The following is a 23,320-nucleotide window of genomic DNA, read 5'->3' as shown; positions in this document are numbered from 1 at the left end:
CTTTAAGCAAATAAAAAGTTTTTTTTAATAATTCCTTTAAAGATTCTAGTAGTCACTTTCTCAAAACCGTAACGGTTAGAAATCAGCAAGTTCTAAAACATTGAAAAACATCATTAATGACGAAAAATTAGATGCACATAAATTTTACATTTTCAAAGCAGCGAAGAAATAAAATGAACAATACATAAAAGAAATAGGCTACATTGGGCATTTTCAAATATATAGTTTACATTCAACATTTATATTCAACTGCTTTGGGAAAACTACCAATTGACACTTAAAAGCTACCAATACTTGAATATAAGTGAAATGATTTCAGGTAAAAACGATTCGTTATCAGCTGCAAGAATTATGAATAAAAATTAAAAATATTCATTCTTGCCACGTTCAAAAAATTGTAGATTATGAATTGGATATGAAAATAAGTATTCATCCTAAAATCACGCAAAATTTAAAGCAATATCAAGTTTGAACTATATATTAAACATAGCATTTCAAAAGAAAATTCAATATCGCAGAAAGCATTACCTTTTAGTTATTTTCAGTTTATAAGCGTGAATAAAGTTCTAACAGTAAAGTCATTACAATTAAGCGACAGACAATTCAACAATAAAAAATAATAGAGAAGAATAATTTGCTCAATAAGCGTATAACTTTCGGAAAATAATTTTCATTAAAAGATTCCATTTAAAAAATTCACTAGAATATTTAAAAGACTCCTATAAAAACATAAATTAAAACAGTATTTAAATATCTAGCAACGTGTAGATAACTGTAACATCAACCAAAACTTTCTCACTAATCATGACATATTTACAGCAGCTATCAGAAATTTTACGAAATATTCCATTGTCACACTAAAATTTCGAAAGAGAAGGGAAAAAATTGTGAATAAAAAGCTCTTCAATTGAAAAATGATAAGAAAGATTTAGTAAATTAGGACATAAAAATTAACTGCAATTACGAACTTACAAAATCTTATAAGCATAAGCTTATATAACAGATCTGATTAATTTAAGTGCATATTTTCATTCAAATACTATTAAAGTATAAAAATAAAGGTGTTTCAAAATAATGCATAGAGTGAAAGTAATGCAGATTACTTACAGTCTTTTTTGACAAGCATGTTTAAATGTAGAAAGATTATATTTTAAGGGAACATTGAACATATCGGCTTTGAAAAATTGAAAAAAAGGCAAAATATATAATTCTATAATAAATTTACAAAAAATAATAAAAACTATATATTTTGCAATCCTAAAAAGTAGAAAAGTTTATAATATTGTACAGTATTACAGGAAGTTAAGCAAATGAAATAGTTTTTATTCAATAAAACAAAAATTACAGTATTATTCCCTTGCTACATTATAATAAAGAACATTTTATTCATTCATTATTATTTATCAGACCGCAGAATTGGTTGGTATTGAATTTGAAACATAATTCGTGCAAATATTTTTGCAATAGTCCATAAGCCTACTCAGAATATGACAATTTTGAAAACAGGAAATATCATTTCTGACTACAGTAGACCATCTACTCTGATAGTCACTTGATTTTATTAGTTAGACAGTTATTTGCGTATCTTTCAAACGGTAGTCAAAATAATAAACGCTGATAAAACGTCAAGTCACTAAATTACTCGAAACGAAGGGATGAACATTTCCACCAAATTTTCTTTCAACATTTAAATAGGTAACATTTCCATCATTACTGGCGCAGGCAAGATAGCAGACAAAAATTTGTTTCGAGAAAAGAAACTGTAATAGTTCATCTAATTCTTCCAGCTGGAATGAAGAATCATCATTGGACAGAAGAATGCAGAAGTTTTTTAGTACATCAGTGCAGCTTTCATTGACAAAACATGGCTTGCATTTTATGATCTGGTATTCCAAATTGGGAAATTTGTTCAAATGTAAATCTTCATATACCAGACGTAGCAAAACGTCGCTTATACAGTTTGTATAGAATGGCAAAGTTGAAGACCGCTCTTCTCTATTACTCATGCTTCCTGTTAAAATATTTATCATTAGAGTGTAGAAAGTTTTATTCTCCAAAGTGACATATAAATAAATATAAATTAATAACTATTTATTTATTTATTAATAGTATGCAGATTTAAACTTTCTACTACATTCAGTTGTGTAACGAGCCGCTCTCTTGGGCGGGCTCGTTCATCACTCCAACCGGGCTACTGACACAGTCGTCGTTAGGGGACGAAGGGCCGGTGTCGACCGGCGGTTCCTCCGCGCCGTCATATCTCCCGTTTGGCTTCCGCCGGCTCTGCTACCCTTTCTTCAGGGTTCGCGCTCTCCCGATAACATTGTCGCATAAACAAGACAGGTAAAGTACACAGTGTTTATTAACAAATCCGAACAAGGACCGTTACCGATCCGCCACAGTAAAATTCCAGAACCGACACCACACTTGCTCACTACCAACAGCCGTACTACCGTAATCTTTTTCGATGTTCAAGTATCCCTCTGTTTACGGTAGCTTTGCTGCTCTTCTTCCACTTCATCCGCTACACCACTTCCCCCTGTCGTGGTATGGTTTCAGGCGGTCGAAATGGATTACCACATGGTCCCTTCCCCCACAGACCTTGCCTACCCGGTACGTGTTCCATTCCAACTTTTTCTCGACTAGATATGGTCCGTCCCAGTGAGCTTCTAGCTTTGTTTAACAGGCACTTGCAGCCAAATCTGGTCACCCGGTTCGTACATATGTCCGTGCGCCTTTTTATCCCTCCAAACGTTTTGCTGACGCTGTTCCAGGCCTGCTCTGGCTCGGACCGTGTCGAACAGCTACTCTAGTTCGTGGCGCAGGCGTTGGACATATTCTCCCGTGGTTTCCTCCAGCGCGCCGTGTGGCAGCTCGTATATCATCACATCCACTGGTAGCCTTAGCTCCCTCCCAAACATTATCCGGCAGGTTGTGTCATCAGTGGTGTGGTGGACGCTGGACCGGTATGCCAGAAGCACCGGTCGAAATGGACATCCCAGTCCTCCGGCTGCTCAATGGACACTTTCGCCAGCATGTCTATAAGTGTTCGGTTCATCCTCTCTACCAGACCGTCAGACTGTGGGTGGTAAGCAACGCTGAACAGCCGGCATACCTCTCTTATTACCTCTGCTTCGAAGTTAGGGCCCTGGTCTGAGTGCAGCGTCTCTGGTGCTCCGTACCGGCAGAAAATGCCATTCACCAGGACCGTGGCCACCGTGATCGCCTCGGCATCAGGCAGTGGGAATACCTCTGGCCACTTTGAAAAGTAATCACACACCACCAAGATGTAGCGATTGACGCGTCGAGTTTCTTCCAGTGGCCCCACCAAGTCCATCCCCACTCGCTGGAAAGGGTGGCTGACCGGGTGGATGTACTATTGAGCATTTTAAAAACCTTGTTCAAAACTTTGCTTTCTATTAATTTTTCTTAATTTGATGAAGTTAAATATAAATTTAAATTGAATTAAAAAGTTACGGATGCTATTAGTAAGAAAGATCAAGTAGATTCACCATTTCACTGAATTTCATTAAATAATTAATTGTAATTAATTTCACCAAATAAATATCATAAAATAGTAATTTTTTAATATACATATATAGAAAATAAATGGTAAAGCTTTGAATATCATAAAACTGACCATTAAAAAGAAATCAAAATTTCACAAATAGCAGGCATTACAATGACAACCAGTAAAACTTTAGGTTTGCGACAACGAATAAAACTCATCGCAACAATTAATGAAGTTTAGCCGGCTTGAAAACCAACGAAATTTAAGGCCAATCAAATGTCGGGCGGCGTGTCTTTGAATTCAAAACCGGGAGTAGATCCTCCGGTTGCGACAATGAGTGACTGGCATACGCTATCACCGCCGGGAGACCTTTATCGTCCGGATGTGAAAGGACAGCACCGAGAGTCGGTCGAAGTGATGCAGCTGTAGCGCCGTCAGGCGCACGATTCATCCGCACCATTTATTATGTAGAGAGTTTATTATAAACACCGGGACACAAGAGATTATACAAAATGGCTATAATACAAATGTTCAACAAACCGGGACGCGCACGCCGTATGTCTACTCCGATCCACACACACTGCCGCGTTCACCACGCTGACCTATTTGTTTTTACCGCCGGTCGCCCGTGATACGCAGGTGCAATTTCGTGGTCGCCGTCACACAGCCAACAGCAGTAGTAGAGGGTGATGTGGTTGTGGAGGAAAGTGGGGGCCAAGAGCAGGCGGCGGCCAGTGAAATTGGAGCTTTGAGTGAAGAGCCTCAGAAGAAGCGAAAGAAAAATACTGAGCGGAGAAAAGAAAAGCTGCTAGAAGCAGTAGTGCTGCTATTACTTCTGGTGATGGCAAGGGTAAAGCGGCAGCGGCAGTTTCCAGTAAGGCTGTCTGCCAGCAGTCTAATGTTGGAACCCGTACCAAATACCAGTGTATGACTTGATGCACTCTGCCACAACAAAAATTCTTTACCGACCTTAGTTGTCCTGAACGGGACAGGGATTTGCAGGTCCCGACGATGTTTAGGCAGTTTCGGGTATCGCTTTGCCCGGTGGCTGTATGTACATCGTGGACTTTACCGGTTAAAAAGGGGAAAATGGCCAGATGTGGATGGGTGGGCGGACGCGGCGGAAGTTTCTTCATCATAAATGGCCAGGATGGGTTTCGTTTCTTCCGCACTCCGCTTTTTCAAAATCGCCTTTTTTTCCATTTTGTAGGTCAAGTGCTCATCCACCGAGCAGCTTTCGATGTGATCATTCTGCTTGCTCACCGATGTCACATCAAGATTTGTCCATATAGCACCACCGCAATATTTTTTGTCTTATACCAAAATACATTAACCCTTAATAACGAAGGACACACACTGTACATTTAGCACATACTTTCGAGCACCTCCAATATTTCTGTTTGCCGGCACGTTTTAATTTGTATGCCCTGCCTTCATGAACAAGGGACATACCACCGCAACGATTTGGTGCAGGATGTAACTCAGTGACATCAGTCATAAAAACGCACAAAATAGTAGAAACGGCGAGGATAATTAGCATTGATCATATTTTAAAAGAGCACATGCAGTGCTAAGGGAAGATAACGGGAATATCCCTAATGGAAGGAACTATATCTGAACACCAGTGGTGTGGTGGACGCTAGACCGGCAGGCCAGAAGCACCCGGTCGAGATGGACATCACAGTCCTCCGGCTGGTCAATGGACAGTTTTGCCAGCATGTATAGGTACGGTCAAAAGTGGCGCGTAGCCCACACGATGGCTAGCATCTCCCGCTGCGTGGCACAGTACTTCCGCTTCGGTTACGACAATGAGCGACTGGCATACGCTATCACCGCCGGAAGACCTTTATCGTTCGGATGCAAAAGGACAGCACCGAGGGCGTTCTCACTCGCGTCAAAGTCCAACAGAACAGTCGGTCGAAGTGATGCAGCCAACAGCAGTAGTAGAAGGTGATGTGGTTGTGGAGAAACGTGGTGGCCAAGAGCAGGCGGTGGCCGGTGAAAGTGGAGCTTTGGCTTTGGCGTCGGACGATCCATCGAACGGTGCGCAGAAGCAAAAGCACACTAGCTCAGAAGTGTTGACTGAAGAAGAAGAGGTTGGAATCGTCGTCTCCTGCAGTGGGCATCGTATCTGACTGTATCCGTCCTCTCCAGCTTCCCAGATGGAGGGACCATACTCCGTGGCCGCAGAGACGCACCCTTTGGCCGTCGCCGAGTAGGATGGAGCCTTTGTGAGCGCAGGTTGGTGTGAGCGTGGCACACCTGACACATAGAAGAAGTCTTCTACCGTGTCCAGCCACTCAGTCGGATCCATGTCAGGGGAAAAGGCAAGAGGTGGGCCATAACAGACGGTTGCGACCCCTCAGCACCATTTCCAATGTAACGAGCCGCTCTCTCGGGTGGGTTCGTTCGTCACCCCAACCGAGCTACTAACACAGTCGTCGTTAGGCGACGACGGGCCGGTGTCGACCGGCGGGTTCCTCCGCACGGTCATATCTTCCGTTTGGCTTCCGCCGGCGCTGCTGCCCTTTCTTCCGAGTTCGCACTCTCCCGGTAACACTGTCGCATTCACAAGACAGGTAAGCTGCACAATGTTTATTAACAAATCCGAACAAGGACCGTTACCTATCCGCCACAGTACAATTTCAGAACCAACAACCACATGCTCTCGCTCGCTGCTGACAACCGCACGACCGTAATCCTTTCCGATGTTCAAGGATCTTTCTGTTTACGGTAGCTTTGCTGCTCTTCTTCCACTTCGTCCGCTATATTTGATTAAGTTGAATGGTTTCGATCGAATTGTCATAAAACCTTCGTAACTGCGTATTTTAAATAAAAACATCATCATTATTTTTTTGCATCAAAAAAGCATTGTTTGTGCTTATTTTTTTTAATACTGTAGTGACGTAATAATTGATTGATGGTGAAAATTGACCTTTTGGATATTATTGCTGCGCATTGTGTAGGAAATCAAGAATTGATGTTCTGTTAAATTTTCTTATTGGAATAGTAAATTGATTTTTTTCAAAAAATTTCGATTTGTTTTTTTACAGTATGCTATCCTGTCGTGATAAAGTTTGCCAATTTGTTTACTTTTTTTGAAAGAAATATAATTTATAAAAAAATTTTTTTGTTTTAGTGATATATAATAAATTTTAAAATGAAGATTAAGTTGAAAAGAATTTTCTTTGTAATTAGTGATGATTTTGATGTTCAGGTGGGTTACGGTATTGATTATGGTAGACGTTGTGAATTGTTGTTGTTATAGTGGTTGTTGTAGGTGTTGTGTTGGTGGAGAAAAGTTATGCTTTTGAGTATGATGTTTGTTTGTTTCAGTTTTTCAGAGCTTGTTATTGGATTTTGTTCTCAATGATGGCTTCCGAAGGTGACTATTTTCACGATTCGTACGACTCAAACGAAAAGTTCAATGAGGAACGCGCAAATGCAGTAGGCGATGCGGCAGGGGCGTCAGTGGCGGCGGCAGCGGCAGCGCTATCACATGATGAGGGTAATAGCCATCCGGATGCGGCGGCAGCAGCAGCAGCAGCAGCAGCAGCATCACCACCACCACCATCAACAGCTTCGGCATCGTCTTCACTATCATCATCAGCAGCAGCATCAGCGGCAGCGGCGGCGGCGGGCGTTTCAGAATCGCGTCAAGATATTTGTCGGGATTTTTTGAACAACGTCTGTTTTCGAGGTTCGAGGTGCAAGTTCTACCACCCAGAGAGCGAGACTAACCGAATTGAGACGGTGAAACAGAACGAAAAAATCAACTACTGCAAAGATTACCAGAACGGAAGATGCACGCGCAACGCTTGCCGCTACGTGCACTGTTCGCGCAGGGATATGGAAACGTACGAACGCCACGGCCGGATGACCGAGGCGTTGGCCAGGGCGATTGTTTCGGCCACTGGTCAGGACGTGGTGAACGGCAGGCCGATTTGCAAGGAGAACTTGTCGGGGCATTGTTCGCGTGGCACGCGTTGCCGCTTCTGGCACATCATCCCCAAATGTGAACGGGACGCCCGAGATTCTTACGACTATCCGTCGAGAGAGTCGAGAAGTTGCGGTGCGCAGTCGGCCGATCCGCCGGCGCACAGCGCGCGCGCCCCCTACGACCACCGCTACGACTTCGGCTCCAAACGAGCTCGGTACAACGATCCGGCGGACTCGGCCCCGGTGGCTCCAAATTCGGCGCCACCGCCGCCGGCGCTGTCGATCCCCGGCGTCCACTCGGCGCCTACGGGCGTGTACGCGCGGCCGCTCAGTCCGAACAGTTGCGCAGCGCTAGTTGACGAAAATATCAGTTTGCGCAAAAGGTTGGACTCGCTCAAGTTGTCTCTTGTCGAACTGATGGAACAGAATGACCAACTTCTGGCCGAGAATGGCCGTCTGCGCGCCAAACTTACCGCGATGGTCAAAGACCCGTCGTCGGCTGGCGCCGGCTTGATGGCTCTGAACGCCATGCAACCGGCTCCAATGCTGAACAACGCGGTCTCCGGATCAGCTGGCAACAGTCTACCGCCACCACCGTCCATCGGTGACCGTTGGTCAGTGCGTCGCATGTAAAAAAATTTTATTTTTCTTTTCTTTCTTTTTGCTGCTACCAATTTGAAATTTTACGAAAAACAACAACAAAAATCTCCATACAACAACAACAACAACTCCACTACTGGATGATGCGCAGAATTAATTCGTTTTCTTTATCATTTCAAACCGGTTGTTATTACTTTTTTTTCTGTTTTGTTTTTTGTTCTGTTTTGTTTACTTTTTGTTGTTTTATTATTATTTTTTTCCCATTAATGTGATGCGATGCACTTGTTGAAGTAAACATCAGAAACGAGAAAATCCGCTGCAAACACACGCACACACGTATATGTATAGAATATATTGATTTCTTGTAGTGATATGCAGAATTTCTTTTGCTAGTTGCGGCAGCGGCTGTAAAAACAAAACAGCAACTAAACAACTTGTTGTGTTCGTTGAAATGGTGGCTGCAAATCTGTGTTTTTCTTGTTCTTTTCACTTTTGTGTTTTTTTATGCATTTAGAAACAGTCGTAATTGGGCAAAAATAAATTTACAACAAAAGACAGCATTGTTGAATTGAAAGAATTCTTTTTTTGCATTATTAATTTTCAATGAAGATAATAGTTTCGTTTTTTTGTTGCTTTATTTGGAAAAAAATCATTTCAGGGATAATTTCATCCCGGTGATAACAAAAAGCTTGCTGTTACATAATAATAATAATGATGATTGCTCAGTGTAGTGTGTGTGAAATATTGAACATCGTGAGTATTATATTCAAATTTCTGTGAAGTAGTAAAATGGAAGTAGGTGGATTTGTTAATGCAAATTCAGTTAATTATTACAATTTATAGCCAATAGAAATATGAACACAACGAAATTTTTATACGAAAAATTACGTTTCAATTAGAAAAATTTTACTAACACACGTCAACAATTGCAAATGCGTTTGCACACATAGCAAAACTGCTTCTTCGCAACAATTCGAGCAAGTACCAGGCACGAGCATTTCGTAATTGATAATTAATAGGCTAATTGTTATCATGGACAGGGTGTAAACGTACCATTAAATAAATAATGAAACGAAACATTTCCTCTTATCGTCAGAATAATTAAATGTATGATTGAAATGTTTGAAGAGGAACAATTTTTGATTAATTCCCAACCAGTGTACACAGGGTAGGCATTTCGCAATACCAGAAAAGAATATTATTTAATTGCACCAGTTATTGCAACTTGGAATTTGTTTAAATATTGCAGATGATTAATATCTTTTAATGTTGTTTCAACTTTTCCATGACAACTGTTGTTTCTTTATTGTTCAGATAAAAATTGCTTTTGTTGGAAAATCATATTTTTTTAACGGCTTAATTATTCATCATTTAAAATCGAATTGAAAACGGCAGCAACTATTTAATTGAATTGAAATGCAGTTTTACAAATTATATTCATATTGAAGTGAATAATCAATTCTCATTTGGAAAAAATATTATCATTTATGATTACGAATCACTTTTTTGACTTGAATATTATTAAAATATTCTTAAAAAATGCTAATGAAGTTATTTTTCTATTTGAGAAGCACAGCCATTGCGGACATTATATATACATACATTATTTTGTTGTGCAGTTTAAAGGTATTTTGTTGCTCGTAAAATAGATCACAACAATGTGAAATTGTTTAATTTTAGAAAGCAATTTTCAAAAAATGTATAAATATTTACTCATAAATGATAAATATTATTTCAGAAATTTTTAATGTAAACATATATACAGTATTGCTTTATACAACTTTATTTTCAAGTACTGTCTTATTTATCAGTGCGTTTTGTAGCTTGTATGGAAGTAGTTTATATCGTATAAAGTCCATTTCCTCTACTGAAATTCTACTCTGATTACATCGCGTAAATAAATTTTTGTAAATATACAAATTTTTAAATTACATTTTTACACTTTTGTGCAATTTCTGAATTTTTGCGTTTTTGTGATTTATTTTTTGTTTGTATTCAGAAGTTGTTTGCTTTTAAAATTATATTCTAATGAATATCAAATGCTTTTTGTGATTTATTATTAAAAATTATTATGTAATTGTTGATAAAGTATTCAAATTTTTTTTGATATTTCCCCACTTGTTACTTTACATATTTTGATTGGTTAAGTTTTGAAGAATTTTCAAATTTTTTCAATTTTTACAGTTTTTTAGTTTAGTCAAAGTTGATTTTTATTTAATTTTACAAATAGTAGAAAAATGTATTTTACATTTAAGGGATTTGAGTATTTTTATGACATTTTTGAATGAAAATTCTTGCAAAATGCGCAAAAATCATTCAAATATATCCATACAATGGACTTTCAAACATTTGCTCTTTAAATGGTTGTAATGTTTATTTATCGTGATAATTGTAATTATTGGAAAGCATTTAATTTTAAATTTTCTGCTCCTTGTGCAGTTGTGATTTTTATAATTTTAGTTGACACAAAGAAATTTATTTCAATGGAACTCGAGACTGATTTGGCGAAATATACCTTCAAAGGTCGTTATAGTCTTAAATTGGGGAAAAGTTTAATCAAAGATGGACATGCGAATGATTTTCATACCATTCGATGTGAGTAATTCGATGTTGTTTTTAATTCAATCGTCACCTTGGACTAATTATGAGAATTTATTGTTTAGATGATTTCAAACCTGCTTCGATGGGAAACACTGGTGACAGCATTGTCGAATTGTCGGAACAAAACGGTGTTGTGATTACATTTCCAAAATTGAATGTAGATAATTTTGCAGAATAATAATTTCATTTATGCAATTTCATTTATGCATTTTTTAAGGTTGAACGGGAAGTCTGTGATGCAACCATATTTAAAGGTGGAAAAAGGCATTATCAAAAAGAATACTTGTTGATTTTTGATCACAAGAACGAGACGTTTACACTCGAACAATTAACGTATGACATACAAGTGAAAAAAACCCGGTATATTGATAAATTTTATTTGAATAATTTATCACGACAGTATTTTATTCTGTTTTTTTTGTATAATTTATTTCAGTGATGAAATTAGCAGTGAAGTGTTGGAGTCGATTCAGCACATGCGAAATCGGTTGCAAGGTATTCCTGAACAGACGCCCCCCACGACGCCTGAAAACTTCCAAATGGACCAGTTGTTGTCCAATTCAGACGAATACATGAGTGCATCAAGTGATTCTAGCGTCGGAAAAGATGACTCGGACGTTGAAGATGAAGACAATGCTGATATTGGTATGCACAGTTTTTTTGATTGTTATTTCTTCTTAGAAATATATTTCTAATAATTTGTAAATTTTTATTATTAAAAATTTCAATCATATACAATAGATAATGCATTTTTTGAAATTTTCAAAATTAATCAAATGAAGATGAGGATGTCTTACTGTTGATTTTTGTTCGTTCATTTTTTTTCTTATTCTAAGTAAACGAAATGTAGAGTTGAATAATAATAATTATTCTTAGATGCATGGAATAAATTATGTTTATCTTTTTTATAAAGATTATGTATGTATGATTTTGTATATATTTTTTAGCGGAAAGTTTAGAAGCCGCGCTGAATGCAGAACCGAATGATTCAGATTCTGAATCGTCGTCGCCAGTTAAATCTCCAAATGTTTACAATTCTGTGCATGCAAAGAATAACGGTTTCAATCAATTGCGTAAGAGTTATTATTATTATTATTTTAATATTATCAAATGGAAAAGGATGGTATTATTTGCCAAGAAATTTTGTTTTTGCTGAACTATGATCTTTCGCTGTTTTAGAGGAAGATCTTCTACTCAGTGAATCATCCGACGATGATTAATCGGTGTCGTATGCCAAGACAACAAAACAGAAATTTACTTTAATTATAACATGGATGAAGAACAATTTGTTGTTCTACACGAATGCTGAATTGTATGTAAATGTAAAAAATAGATCTATTTGCATTTTTTCATGTAATTTTCAGCACCAGCAGCAGCGGAAGCTTGAGTTATATTTGAATAATTTTGCTGCTGTTGTGAAAATTTGCGGTACTTCCAGGACGGGCTTCTTTTATTAATTATAAAAGAAATAAAATGAACCATTTTTAAATAAGTTTCTCAGGTAAATGTGAATTGTGAAAATAAAAGTTTTTCTCAATGTACTATACATTTTTCTAATTTGTTGTTGTTGTTGTTGTTGCATTTTTTTAATTGAGGTTTTTTTCACTGATCACTTCGAAGAAAAAATTACCAAAAAAATTTCAATTTTTTGTTTTCAACAATAATAATAATACTAGTAGTGTAATATTTAATTGAATTTGAATATTTTGTTGTTGTTGTTGTTTGCATTATAAAATGTTGTTATAACTGTGAATAGGTTATGATTGCAGAACTTTTCATATTTTAATTGCGAAAGGTAAGCAATTTGTAATAAAGTTATTATTAATTTCGTATGTTTTGTTTGAAAAATGAATTTTACAACGCAGTTTGATTTCCACTGAATAAATGAAAAGTGGATAATTTTATGCTGTTGTTAAAATGGAAATTGATTTTTAATTGAAATCGAACAATTTTGTAAAGAAGAAGTGTATGAAAAAGCCGGATGACCACCTGGATGGATGTCGGATAATAAGTTGGTTGATTTGATTGAACCGCTTGCTCGGTCGCATGAAAGGGAAATGAATCTTCGGATCCAAGCTATTGACCGTAAAAAATCAGCATGATACATTTCTATTTCAATATTTGAATTCATATTCTATAAATAAATGCAAATCGATTGGTTATGTTTTGGTCAGTGGTCAATTTGACTGTGAATTTCATTTGATAGCAAAGTAGTATATATATATAATTATGCTTTGCTATATTATTTTTTCTTTCTGTTTTTATTTTCACTATGCTATCATGAATATTGTTGTTTTTTTTTAAATTTAAATTAATAAAACTGGATACTTGTAGAATAAAGGGAAAAAAAGTGGCAAGAAAAATTCCATCATCACGTCAGCATCGACAAGCAGACCAAGTGACAAGATGCTGCGACGTTTTCCAATCATCATCATCAAGCCGAGCTTATTTATGACTGTTTGTTTAATGACAAGTTTTTGTTAGCATTTGACAAGCACAAGCTACAATGGCGGCGTTTGGTGAAAGCTGGCTTTTGGGTGATCTTTTTTCTTTTCCATTCTTCAATCTGATTCTTTCTTCTTCTTCTTCGTCTGTCTTTTTCGTTTTCCACTTCTTGATTATTGTTGCAGTTGATCACTGGAATTGCAAATATCTTTCTTAATCGACAAAAAAAATGAAATTACAGAAGATCAATTGGTATGCAGGTAAGTGAGTGAAATTTATTCATATTTTTTTTGAAAAAACTCTATTTATACCCAATAAAATAGATTCAATTGAAGTTTATGTAAATTTGTTAAATTCATTTATTCTGATTTCTTCGAATAACTTTCAAATAGTGAATTATTAAATTGTTTTATTATTATTATTAACAAATTTATTTCATGATAAAGTCTACATTTAGTAAAATGTGAAATGTTCCCAGAGATGATGTATAATCGTTTATTATCTACATTGCATGAAATTAAGAATTTCTTCATCCAGTGAGTCAATCATCACAATGTTAATTAATTAATTCACATTTTTCACATTTGGATTGCTTAAAATCACTCAGGAAATACTAGTTTTTTTATCATTTACATATTAAAATTATTGTTAGATTTGAAGTAATTTTTATTTCAATTTTTCATCATCATCATTTTGAATAATTTATTAGAATGTAATGTATGACAATATGCAGCAAACACTGAAATGTGTATTATGTATGCAATTATGAAATTTTTGCTCTTGCAAATATTTTTATTCTTTTTTCAGTATAATTTTTAGTTGAAATTCGATTTGAAGAATCGTGCAGTTTTGGTGACATTTTCAATGTTGTTTTTTTTATGAACTCAGTCTGCATTAAATAATTTTAAAATTCCTTAATTTAAATTTAAATACATTATTCTTTAGAAAAAAATACATGTATATATTTTTTCTCTTCTGATAATATAATTCATTGTTCATTGACGACGTTGAACTTTTATTAAAATAAGTTTTAAAGTTAACATTTTCATTTTATTTGCCAGTTGGAAAAGATGTAAAGGGCAGAAAAAAATTTAAGAAACATAAAGCAACAACTGAGCTTTGTGCGAAATTGAATGGAATTTTTTCAATGTTCAGCTTAGTGGAAGAAAAAGTGTTGTTCGTTGTATAGTTTATCGCTTGTTTTATATGTATCTTCTGTTGTAGTTGTTCAAATATTAAAATTTACTTTTAATACAACTATATTTGCATAATTTCCATTACAATTGTGCTTGTAATTGTTGTTCAGTTTGAAAGTGGTGAATGAAAAAATCGATCTATTGCTGGTCCGAAAACACTTGATTTGCTCTTCTGATATTCAATTGTTGATGCGCAGCTTATTTTATTTTTTATTTTTTGCATTCTAACGCTTATTTGATTTGATTTGATTTCATCGCACCAAATGTACAACGTTTTTAAAAATTTATTATTCACATTTTTAAGTTTCAAAACGACAACAAAAAAGGTCATACTTATCTCAAAATTCCACACTTGCAAATGAGAATGTAAATTTTTTGCAACATTACAAATATATTACAGTATAACAACAAATTTTGACATTGCACTTCGCACGAGTGATTTGTATTTAAAAGTGTATTCATAAATTGTACGTTTGCTGATTTTCATTTGTTAACAGTTTACATTGCATTTGAGTGTACTGTAATTTTTTTGAAGAAAACCATTGAATAGAATTTTAATTATTTTTGAAAATGAGGCAAATTGATTTTGAATTCTTTTTCATTTTATTTTTCTTAACAATTCATTAAAATATTATCCTGAACGAATTTATTGTTATTTAAAAAATTTTTATAATTTTTTTTTGAAACTTGATTTCATTTGAATGTTTATTCTCTTTCAAAGGAGTGAATGTGTGTGTGTGTTTGTTTGTTTTACTTTCGATGAAAACTGGTTTTCATCAAATGTAATTTTTAGCTTTAGTTTTTCACCTTTTCACTTCAATACAGACAGCATTGTTGGAATATTTTTGTTTTCCAGATTTCAAGTTTCAAATATATATAATTTATGCTTATGGTTTAGCTTCTTCTTACAGTAAAATTATTTATTCGTTTTTTCTTTTATTAAACATTAATTTGAACGATCAAATTTGCATAAAAATTTTGAATGGAAGTATAATTTTCGATTTTTTGAGGCAACTTTCACACCTGTGATGATTGTAATTATTTGTGCGAATAAATATTTGGACTAAAAAAGAAGAACACAAAAAATAGCAACTCGAAAAATCTGGTTCTTTTAATGCAAATGCTTTGGGTCGTTTTCAATGTCTTCCACTCTTTGCAGCGCACACTATGCAAAAGCGGATCTAATCTCACGCTGCTAAATATAACATTTTTATCTTTTACATTCAGGTATGCTAAAATGTATGCATTATTATTATTATTATTATTATTACGCTTTTGTTATTTATTTATTTGTTGACGTTATGGTTAAAATTGACTTTTATTTAATTTTCACGTCGAACATTGATTGATTGTATTATGTATGCTTTTCTAATGTGTGCATTTGAAAATTGAATGCCGCAGGATAAATCTGGCAAAATTTGTTGCTGAGTGAAGAATTTTCATAAAAAAAATCAAATAATAAAAATTCCATCTGGTCGAACATGTGCTAAAAGTAGGAGCGGCTTTTCTTTTCACACTTCCTGAGTGGAGGAGGAGGCGTCCGTGCTTGACGTGTGCTTGTGCTTGTCGCGCTGCTTTGCTTCTTTCATCACCACCACCATCATCAACTTTGTCAACGTTTAATTGTCATGTTTCACGTCTTGTCATCCTTTATGCACACGTTCAACAGTTGATTAGGGTCTATGAAATTTTACTTTGATCGATTTTATATTTAATTCAATTTTTTCTTCAAATTTCAAATCTTATCAACTTTTTCCCACTACTGTTCGTTTTTGAATCAATGGAAATTAAATTTTTAACAACTCTTCAATTGAATTGAACTGATTCGAATCAATTCCCATTCATCCATTTATTCCTTTTCTATACTGTATTCGTTCGTATTTTGTACTTGAAAATCTGTTTCCAAAAAATACCTACTATTTTAATTTGAATATTTTCACATTTTTACAGTATAAATATATTTGTATTTTGATGTTGTGAAATTTCAACTTGTCGCGTTGATCAAATGGGCTTGTACAATGGCGATTAGTCCAATTTGGCCTCGGCGGCATTTTCAAGATTCACAGTTGATGTGTTTCTTTTGCTTTTTCATCCAATTGTCATGCAGGCACGCATCATTGCCACTTTTCCACTGTGACACTCGGTTCAACTGCTAAAACTCACTGATTACCAATAATTGCGACAAGTTGGACCATTAAATTTACAACGCTTCGCTCGTTTCCATTCTTCTCTGGTTGCGGAGATTTTTCTCTGCTCGATGATCTGATTCTTTTAATAAATAATACATTATTATTATTATTATTATTATTATAAAATTACACACTGCACTTGTTTATTTATTTATTTATTTTTTTTCCCTTTATCCCATGTATGAAATTTGAAAAGTTTCCCTTTTTTGAACGATTAGTGAAAATTGAATATAATAATGGAATGCGTGTTTTATTCCTAAAATTGGCATGTTGGATTGACTGAGAAAATGATCCGTTGCAAATCAATTCGCCGACGGCTTCAAAAAGGCGGAGCACATTTCCCTAATGGAGCATTTGCTCGTTCAGGCCACTTCAATCCAACGTAACGTACATTTGAACGACGATCAATTTGTCTAATTGAATTGTCCAACGGGATATGTTTGCCCAAATTAACGTTGAAATGTATCGTGGTCCAACAATGTCATCATGTAAATTCTTCTTCTTCTTCTTCTTCTTACATCTCTCCAGTTGGCATCTTTTTTTTTCAAATTTAAAATTATTTATTATTTTTTGTTTAATAGATCATTTCTGATAAAATTTTTGTTATATAAATAAAAATAATAAATAATGTATTGCGTGTAAAAATAAATATATGTTTTTATAATCAAAAAGTTCGTTGTCAGTTTGAAAATGGACAATAATAATAACAATAATAATTTATATTTTTTCTTTCAGGAAATGTAAAATTGTAAATGATCATTCATTGTTGACTGGGAAACAGGTAGACTGAAGAAGAAGGAGAAGAACATTGGACAAAGTTCTACAGTTTGGTTTTCCACAAAATTTCTGATGAATGTTTGAAACGGTAAGTTGGAAATTTGTAAAAAAGCAGGTATTATTTAAATTAATGATAAATTTAATAATGGACATAAGGGAATCGCCATCTTCTGACATGCATCGGTACGTTCACCAAAAAACAAAAACATACAGATGTTCATTTTCGAGATTTTATTAAAAATTTATTATAGTTCAATTATGAATAACTGACTAATTTATCCGCTCTAAAGAATGATTTTTTGTAAAATTTTTCCTCATAATTTAAATGCATTGATCAGAGGAAAAGTTTTCTTTCGCTTCACACACGCACTTCACGGCGTTTTAAAGTGAAAATTATTGTTCAAGATGTTGTTCTTTTACTAGTAGAATTTTTTTCTTTTCACCAAGTTGAAAACTTTTAGCAACTTTCACCGATAGCAAGCATTTGTTTAATGGATAACAAAAAAAGAGAAGAAGACTAACTAAATTCTTCCCATAATTGAAAATGCAATTCTTTTACAAATCCAGGCAATATAATCGCCTCATCATTTTATTGTAGAAATGAAATTTTCTTTCACTCTCTCATTCCTCTTTTATGAACATGTGAAAGGAAGAATTTGTTAATTCTTTTTACATTTATTTATTTATTTATTTATCGAAAATTTTTAATTGATCATCAGATGATTCATTACTGAATTATTTATATTGTTAACATTTTGCTTTAACTAGAATTTGTTATGATGATAATATTTTTGAATATGTTAGTGAAGGGTTTTTAAATGTTTCACTTGTTACAACGTAAATGAAACTACTTTTTCCACACGGTGGTGAGTAGATTTAGTAAAATTGAACAAAATTCAAAATCAGCTAGCTGTATGTATTCTGTATATTTGAGCAAAAAATGTTGTTACTGTTGTTCAACTTGATAATTTGGAATCGAATAATTTGACATCTTAATTCATTTTCAATTAAACTGTTCAAGTTTAAAATTATTAAATGCATATTTTGTTGTTTGGTTAAATTTTAAACAGAATTTTACTCCAATTGTCATAAATTTGGTAATTGTGCAATGCGATTTGAATGTTTATTGAAATTTTCAAATTCGATTGATTTACAAATTCTCAACGTTACGGCGAATGTTTGTCTCATTAGCTGTAAAGGGAAATTTTGCTTTTGCATTCATTCAAGTAAAGTAGCTTTGCAATCTTTGGATAGGCTGAATTGATTAACAGCTTTTGAAACGGAAAGTAACGTTTGGTCGATAATGTAAGTGAAACGTTTGTCCAGCTGAGCAACAATATATGTATATATAGTGCCTGTTTTTGATAATTTATACATTTAATAATACAAGTATAAGAAATATATTGATAATATAAAGAAGGTATTTGTTATTTTTTTCGTGATACCTGCTTTTAGCTTGTTGCTTGCGTCGTCAACAGGCAGAAAAGAGAGTAATAAAAGTATGAATAATAATTGTGCGACGAGGGGCTTTCAATTTTATTCGCTTCGGTTCGTTCAACAGACGCGTTCCATATGTTCCAATTGGACAATTAATTGTCCAGTTTTGAAGCCGATTTTGAAAATTGCTTCACTTTCTGACTGCTGGTTTTATGATAATGTTGCTTGGTGTAGATGTTTCTGGTGGTGGTGGTGGTGATGATGATGATGTCAGTTGTATGCAGAAGAGAGAGAGAGCAAGCAAACCTATCTATATAGCTAACAGCAAGCTCAGCTAACTACTGACTGGCTGCTGGCTAGTTACAACAACACTCTTTCGTTACTTCTTCATTCAAATCATCATCATCGTCAACTAATTTTTTTTTCTCACACATTTTCAACTCATCTTTTTCATAATTTTCTTTTCTCTTTCAATTTTCCTTTTTTTCATTTATTCCTTTAAATCTTTAAACTTTCCCTTTAATTATTCTTATCGAATGTTTCAATATTCACATTTATTATATCAAATATGAATGATAACTTACCTGATGAAAAAGTTTTCTTTTTTTTTCAATTTTTCATTGTTATGTTGTTGGAGTTGATATTTTTTTTTGGTCAGTGTTTATTTTAAAAAAATATTTTCATGATCGTTTTAAAGTTGATTTGGTCAGTGAAGCATTTTTTTAATTCAATGTGTGCTTGAAGGTTTTTTTTTTCTTTTCCAAATGTTCAATTCATATATCATTTCCTTGTATATTTTATTCTTTCCTTCCGAATTTGATCGCAATAAATATCAACAGGTATGATTGTAAAAATGAGAAATCGCATATGACAATGGTTTCATACTTTTTCATTTTGTTGTACTTTATTAATTTTTTAATTTATACATTTTCCATTTCACAGACGATGATGTTGTTTCACGTACTGCTTCAATTTTGCAAATTTTTACCATACTGCAAAATGTGCATTAAAAAATAATTTCTTTCTTTTTTGAATAAACGCCGTTACTTATGAATTGAACCTGCTTATCAAAATTGATCACTACGATGATGAGGATTGGTCATTTTGATCAGTGACATTGGTAAGCTCAGCTGAATTGACGCTCCTCCAATCCCGCTCATTCCGTGCGCTCATTCGATATGTATATGTGTATATACGAATTCTGTTCGGAAATGTAAATGTTGTATTTTGCGTTACTCATGCCCGTGAGTATTTTTCAATCTGTTGATGTGTAATGAATGAAAAAAGTTTAAATTTAAAACAACTTATACATACGTATATATGTATAGTTTAAAAAAAAGCTTTTTTCCTTCTTCATCACATGTGTTACGGCTTTAATTCGCGTTTCTGATTCGACTTCGAGCTTTGTTTGTATTGTTGCATGACAAAGCAAACAGAACCTGCTTGCTTTGGCTGTATTTGTTTGCATAGCCAGATCACAGGCATCCTTTTCCACAGGTCAGGCGACATCAGTTTTTTTTTAGTATTTTTGTCATGTAATTTTTTCTCAATGGATCACATTACACGATCTGTGTGTGTGTATATGTTGTATTTTTGGTGGTGATTTTTCAAATATAGAAGAAATTATTATTATTATTATTTACCAAGGTTGCACCAGTGGTTACAACGGCTACTACGGTTCTACCAGCCGGCTTTTCACCAGTGCCGGCGCCTAGGAAGCGCAACGCCTTGAAGGCGAAGAAGCAACTCGAACAAAGTTTGCTTGCAAATGTGGACGGCACTGGTTCCCGGCAGATCGTTGCGGATGGTCGGACAGTGGCCAACGCCCATGCCGCTTCTTTGCATTTTTCGAACAACCACAACAATAACAGCAACAGCAGCAGCAGCAGTTTGTCCGTGGCTCGTTGTAGGGCCAACGACCACCACCACGTTGTTGACCAAGGTTCACCTCCGTTGCGTGGCCTCAGTGAACGTCTGCTCGAAGAGGCCCAGTCCATGCCCAACTGTTACCAATTTGTACAGCAAACCGATACTCGAGAGTCGAAAGGAAATATTCCTGCCTGCCCTGCTCATCAAACAAGTGATATTCGCCTACAATTTGAAATTGCCTGTGCTGCTCTTCATGGTGTTCGAGCTGATTTAGGTAAAACAAATTCAAATATACATATATATCTTTTTATTCAGTGAAATTCTATAATAATAATAATAATATTGAATTCAAAAAAATATTCTGTTAATATAATAACTTGATAAATTTATATAATTGTTGCATGTGTAATTAATTTTATTTATTTATTAGAATTTTTTTGTTTCATTTATAAAAATATGTTTATACTGTTCTTGTTCAGCAGTTGTGAAAAATCACAGTTTCTTCTTTGTGTGAATTACTTATGAAATTTAAGTTGAGCAACTTTTTTTAATTTTCAATATTTATCTGATTTTGTTTAAACATATCCATTTCCTTTTAATATACCGATCATCACAGCCGTAATACGCCTGATGACGTAACATTGAAGATTGTTGTTCTTCATTGGCAGTTTGCTTTGTTTTTCATTTGCTGTTGATGATGATGATGATGCTCAATGTTTGCAGTGGGATGTTTTAATTTTAATTTGAATAATTTCACGGGAAACTGTTCCATTTTTACACTAATTATCACTATGCAAGGGTTGATTTAAAAAATTTTTGATTTCTATTAAATTGATAGTAAAAAAAATTTATTCTATTACTTGTGCGCATGTTGCACCGTTTTGCTTTAATAATACGCTTTATTTAAGTTCACATTTTACTGTTGCATTTTGCATCTACACTCAGTTTGCACATTTGTCGTTTGTCGAGCTCGTAGGCAATGTTTCTATTGTTTGTGTTATTTATTTATGTATTTGCACGTCATCAAATGCATAAATACGCAGTTTTGGGGAATTATTATTTTACAGGGGAATTAATTTTTTATTAATTTCATTTCGCGCGATTGTTTTCATATTTTATATTAATAATATTTTGTTCTGTCATGCTGAAAATGTTGTTGTGTTTATAATTCAAATATTAATTACAATTGTGTGCAATGAATAATAATGGGAATGGAATGTATTTTTTCATAGCATTTGCTGCATGAGAAAGTTTATCATTTTTTCATCACGCATGCAAATAAACGTGGCCAAACGTCAGTATTTGTATCACTTTTGTTTGATGATTGAAGATGATAAGATTTGTGTATTTTTATATTTTAATAATTATTTTAAAGCATGAATTTTCAATTCTTTACGTAAGAAAGTAGAGAGAGATAGTTGTTGTTCACGGATCACTAGTAGAACAATTAATTAATTATGTTATTTTGAATTGTGGAAAGTTTGCTTGTTATTGCAGTTGAATTTTTTGTTTGTCTTTATTAACTTTTTAAATTATGCTTTATTTTTTGATTTGTATTAATTTTTGGTAGTAAAACTGGAAGAAAATGATTATATATTTGATAATATTGTTACTACTGGTAATAATATGAATTTGTGAAAATTGCACTTTTTTTTTCAAAAGTTAATAATTGTGAACGACTTGTGAAGGTATCATTATGAATTTTCATGTTTGACATTATTGTTTAGAATGCAAAAAATCAAAAATAAGATATAAGTGTATGTATGGTTTCAAAAAGTTTTCTTACTCTACGTTTTGTTAATTAGACTGTAAAATTTTCAGATACTTCTTTTTGATAATAAGTTTTTCACTTCCGTATGAAAAATGATTATTTCCTGTTTTTTTTTATTTCTTTAAAAAATATTCTTCGGAAGGGAATTTATATTGGAAGAAGTGTAAGAAATGAAAAAAAAAGAATAAGTATCCAGGAAGTACAGTATATTATTTATTGTTATCGATGCCTTTACAAGCACATCATCATCATCATCATCATTACCAACATCAGCAGCAGCAGCAACAGCATAATAATAATCATTTTCCCTGAGGCAGTGGTGCATTTTGATTGAGGTGATTAGGAAACAAGCTAAACTGGATTGTATTCCACCGCAACAGTTCTTTACTTGCTCCATTGAATGCAATGTGCTCTTTTTTCTGCTAAACATCCAAATATGACATAAATTTGAAAAACTGAATTCACTACTTCACTTCTCACTTTTCATTTTGTTCCTTTTTCTCTCTCTCTCTTTCTGCATATGATGTTATTATAATTTATTTATTGAACAATTTTCCCATCTTCTTCTTATTATTATTATCAATCAGGACAGGTTAGTTTTTGGCTATCTTAGCTTTTTTGGGTGTGGCATGAACATTCTCTTAAACTTGTCTCAAAACGACAGCAAAAACAACAACAGTGAAACATGTTAATTTTCAACTGTTGTAATTTTATTTTAAATATAAAAGTTGTTGATTTATTATGTGGAATAATTTATTGTGATAATAATAAATTTCGATAATTTGCAATTTTTTTTAATTCTAATATTAATTTTTTAAAGTTGTACCACACACAGTTCATTCATTCAGATGTTCTGTTCGACATGTGTTGAAATAATTCGTTTTTTTTTATTAATTAAAATTATAATTTGCTATTAGTATTATTGAAAGTAGTCGGTCGGCGGTGATGGTGTCAGGGTTGAAAATTAGCATCAGTCAGAGAGTCG

At 34.0% G+C, this 23,320-nt stretch overlaps 5 protein-coding genes across 5 annotated transcripts; all 5 read left to right on the top strand.

Annotated features, from left to right (window-relative positions):
* Positions 1-1,310: 1,310 nt before the first annotated feature.
* On the top strand, positions 1,311-3,940 carry Tsp_06260 (conserved hypothetical protein). The gene is made up of 6 exons (XM_003378286.1): positions 1,311-1,318; positions 1,348-1,419; positions 1,788-1,915; positions 2,560-2,613; positions 2,775-3,088; positions 3,779-3,940. Exons 1-6 carry the CDS (start codon positions 1,311-1,313, stop codon positions 3,938-3,940), a joined length of 738 nt encoding a protein of 245 aa, XP_003378334.1.
* An 83-nt stretch (positions 3,941-4,023) lies between these two features.
* On the top strand, positions 4,024-4,442 carry Tsp_06261 (hypothetical protein). Its single transcript, XM_003378285.1, is given in 2 exon segments — positions 4,024-4,139; positions 4,151-4,442. The coding sequence occupies 2 exon segments, from the start codon at positions 4,024-4,026 to the stop codon at positions 4,440-4,442; spliced, it is 408 nt and encodes a 135-aa protein (XP_003378333.1).
* Positions 4,443-5,319: 877 nt separating this feature from the next.
* Positions 5,320-12,038, top strand: Tsp_06262 (conserved hypothetical protein). The gene is made up of 6 exons (XM_003378284.1): positions 5,320-5,607; positions 6,848-6,958; positions 7,307-8,064; positions 11,088-11,296; positions 11,599-11,724; positions 12,016-12,038. Exons 1-6 carry the CDS (start codon positions 5,320-5,322, stop codon positions 12,036-12,038), a joined length of 1,515 nt encoding a protein of 504 aa, XP_003378332.1.
* Positions 12,039-13,325: 1,287 nt separating this feature from the next.
* Positions 13,326-16,272, top strand: Tsp_06263 (conserved hypothetical protein). The gene is made up of 5 exons (XM_003378283.1): positions 13,326-13,356; positions 13,916-13,965; positions 14,597-14,658; positions 15,823-15,970; positions 16,243-16,272. Exons 1-5 carry the CDS (start codon positions 13,326-13,328, stop codon positions 16,270-16,272), a joined length of 321 nt encoding a protein of 106 aa, XP_003378331.1.
* Positions 16,273-20,244: 3,972 nt separating this feature from the next.
* Positions 20,245-22,628, top strand: Tsp_06264 (conserved hypothetical protein). Its single transcript, XM_003378282.1, has 4 exons — positions 20,245-20,265; positions 20,343-20,838; positions 22,135-22,182; positions 22,525-22,628. The coding sequence occupies exons 1-4, from the start codon at positions 20,245-20,247 to the stop codon at positions 22,626-22,628; spliced, it is 669 nt and encodes a 222-aa protein (XP_003378330.1).
* The last annotated feature ends 692 nt before the right edge of the window (positions 22,629-23,320 follow it).

This window comes from Trichinella spiralis (genome assembly GCF_000181795.1).
Source record: "Trichinella spiralis strain ISS 195 chromosome Unknown Scfld4, whole genome shotgun sequence".
In the NCBI taxonomy this organism is placed as follows: Eukaryota; Metazoa; Nematoda; class Enoplea; order Trichinellida; family Trichinellidae; genus Trichinella; species Trichinella spiralis.
Note: the sequence above shows the minus strand (reverse complement) of the source record. Positions and strands in the feature narration are given on the sequence as shown.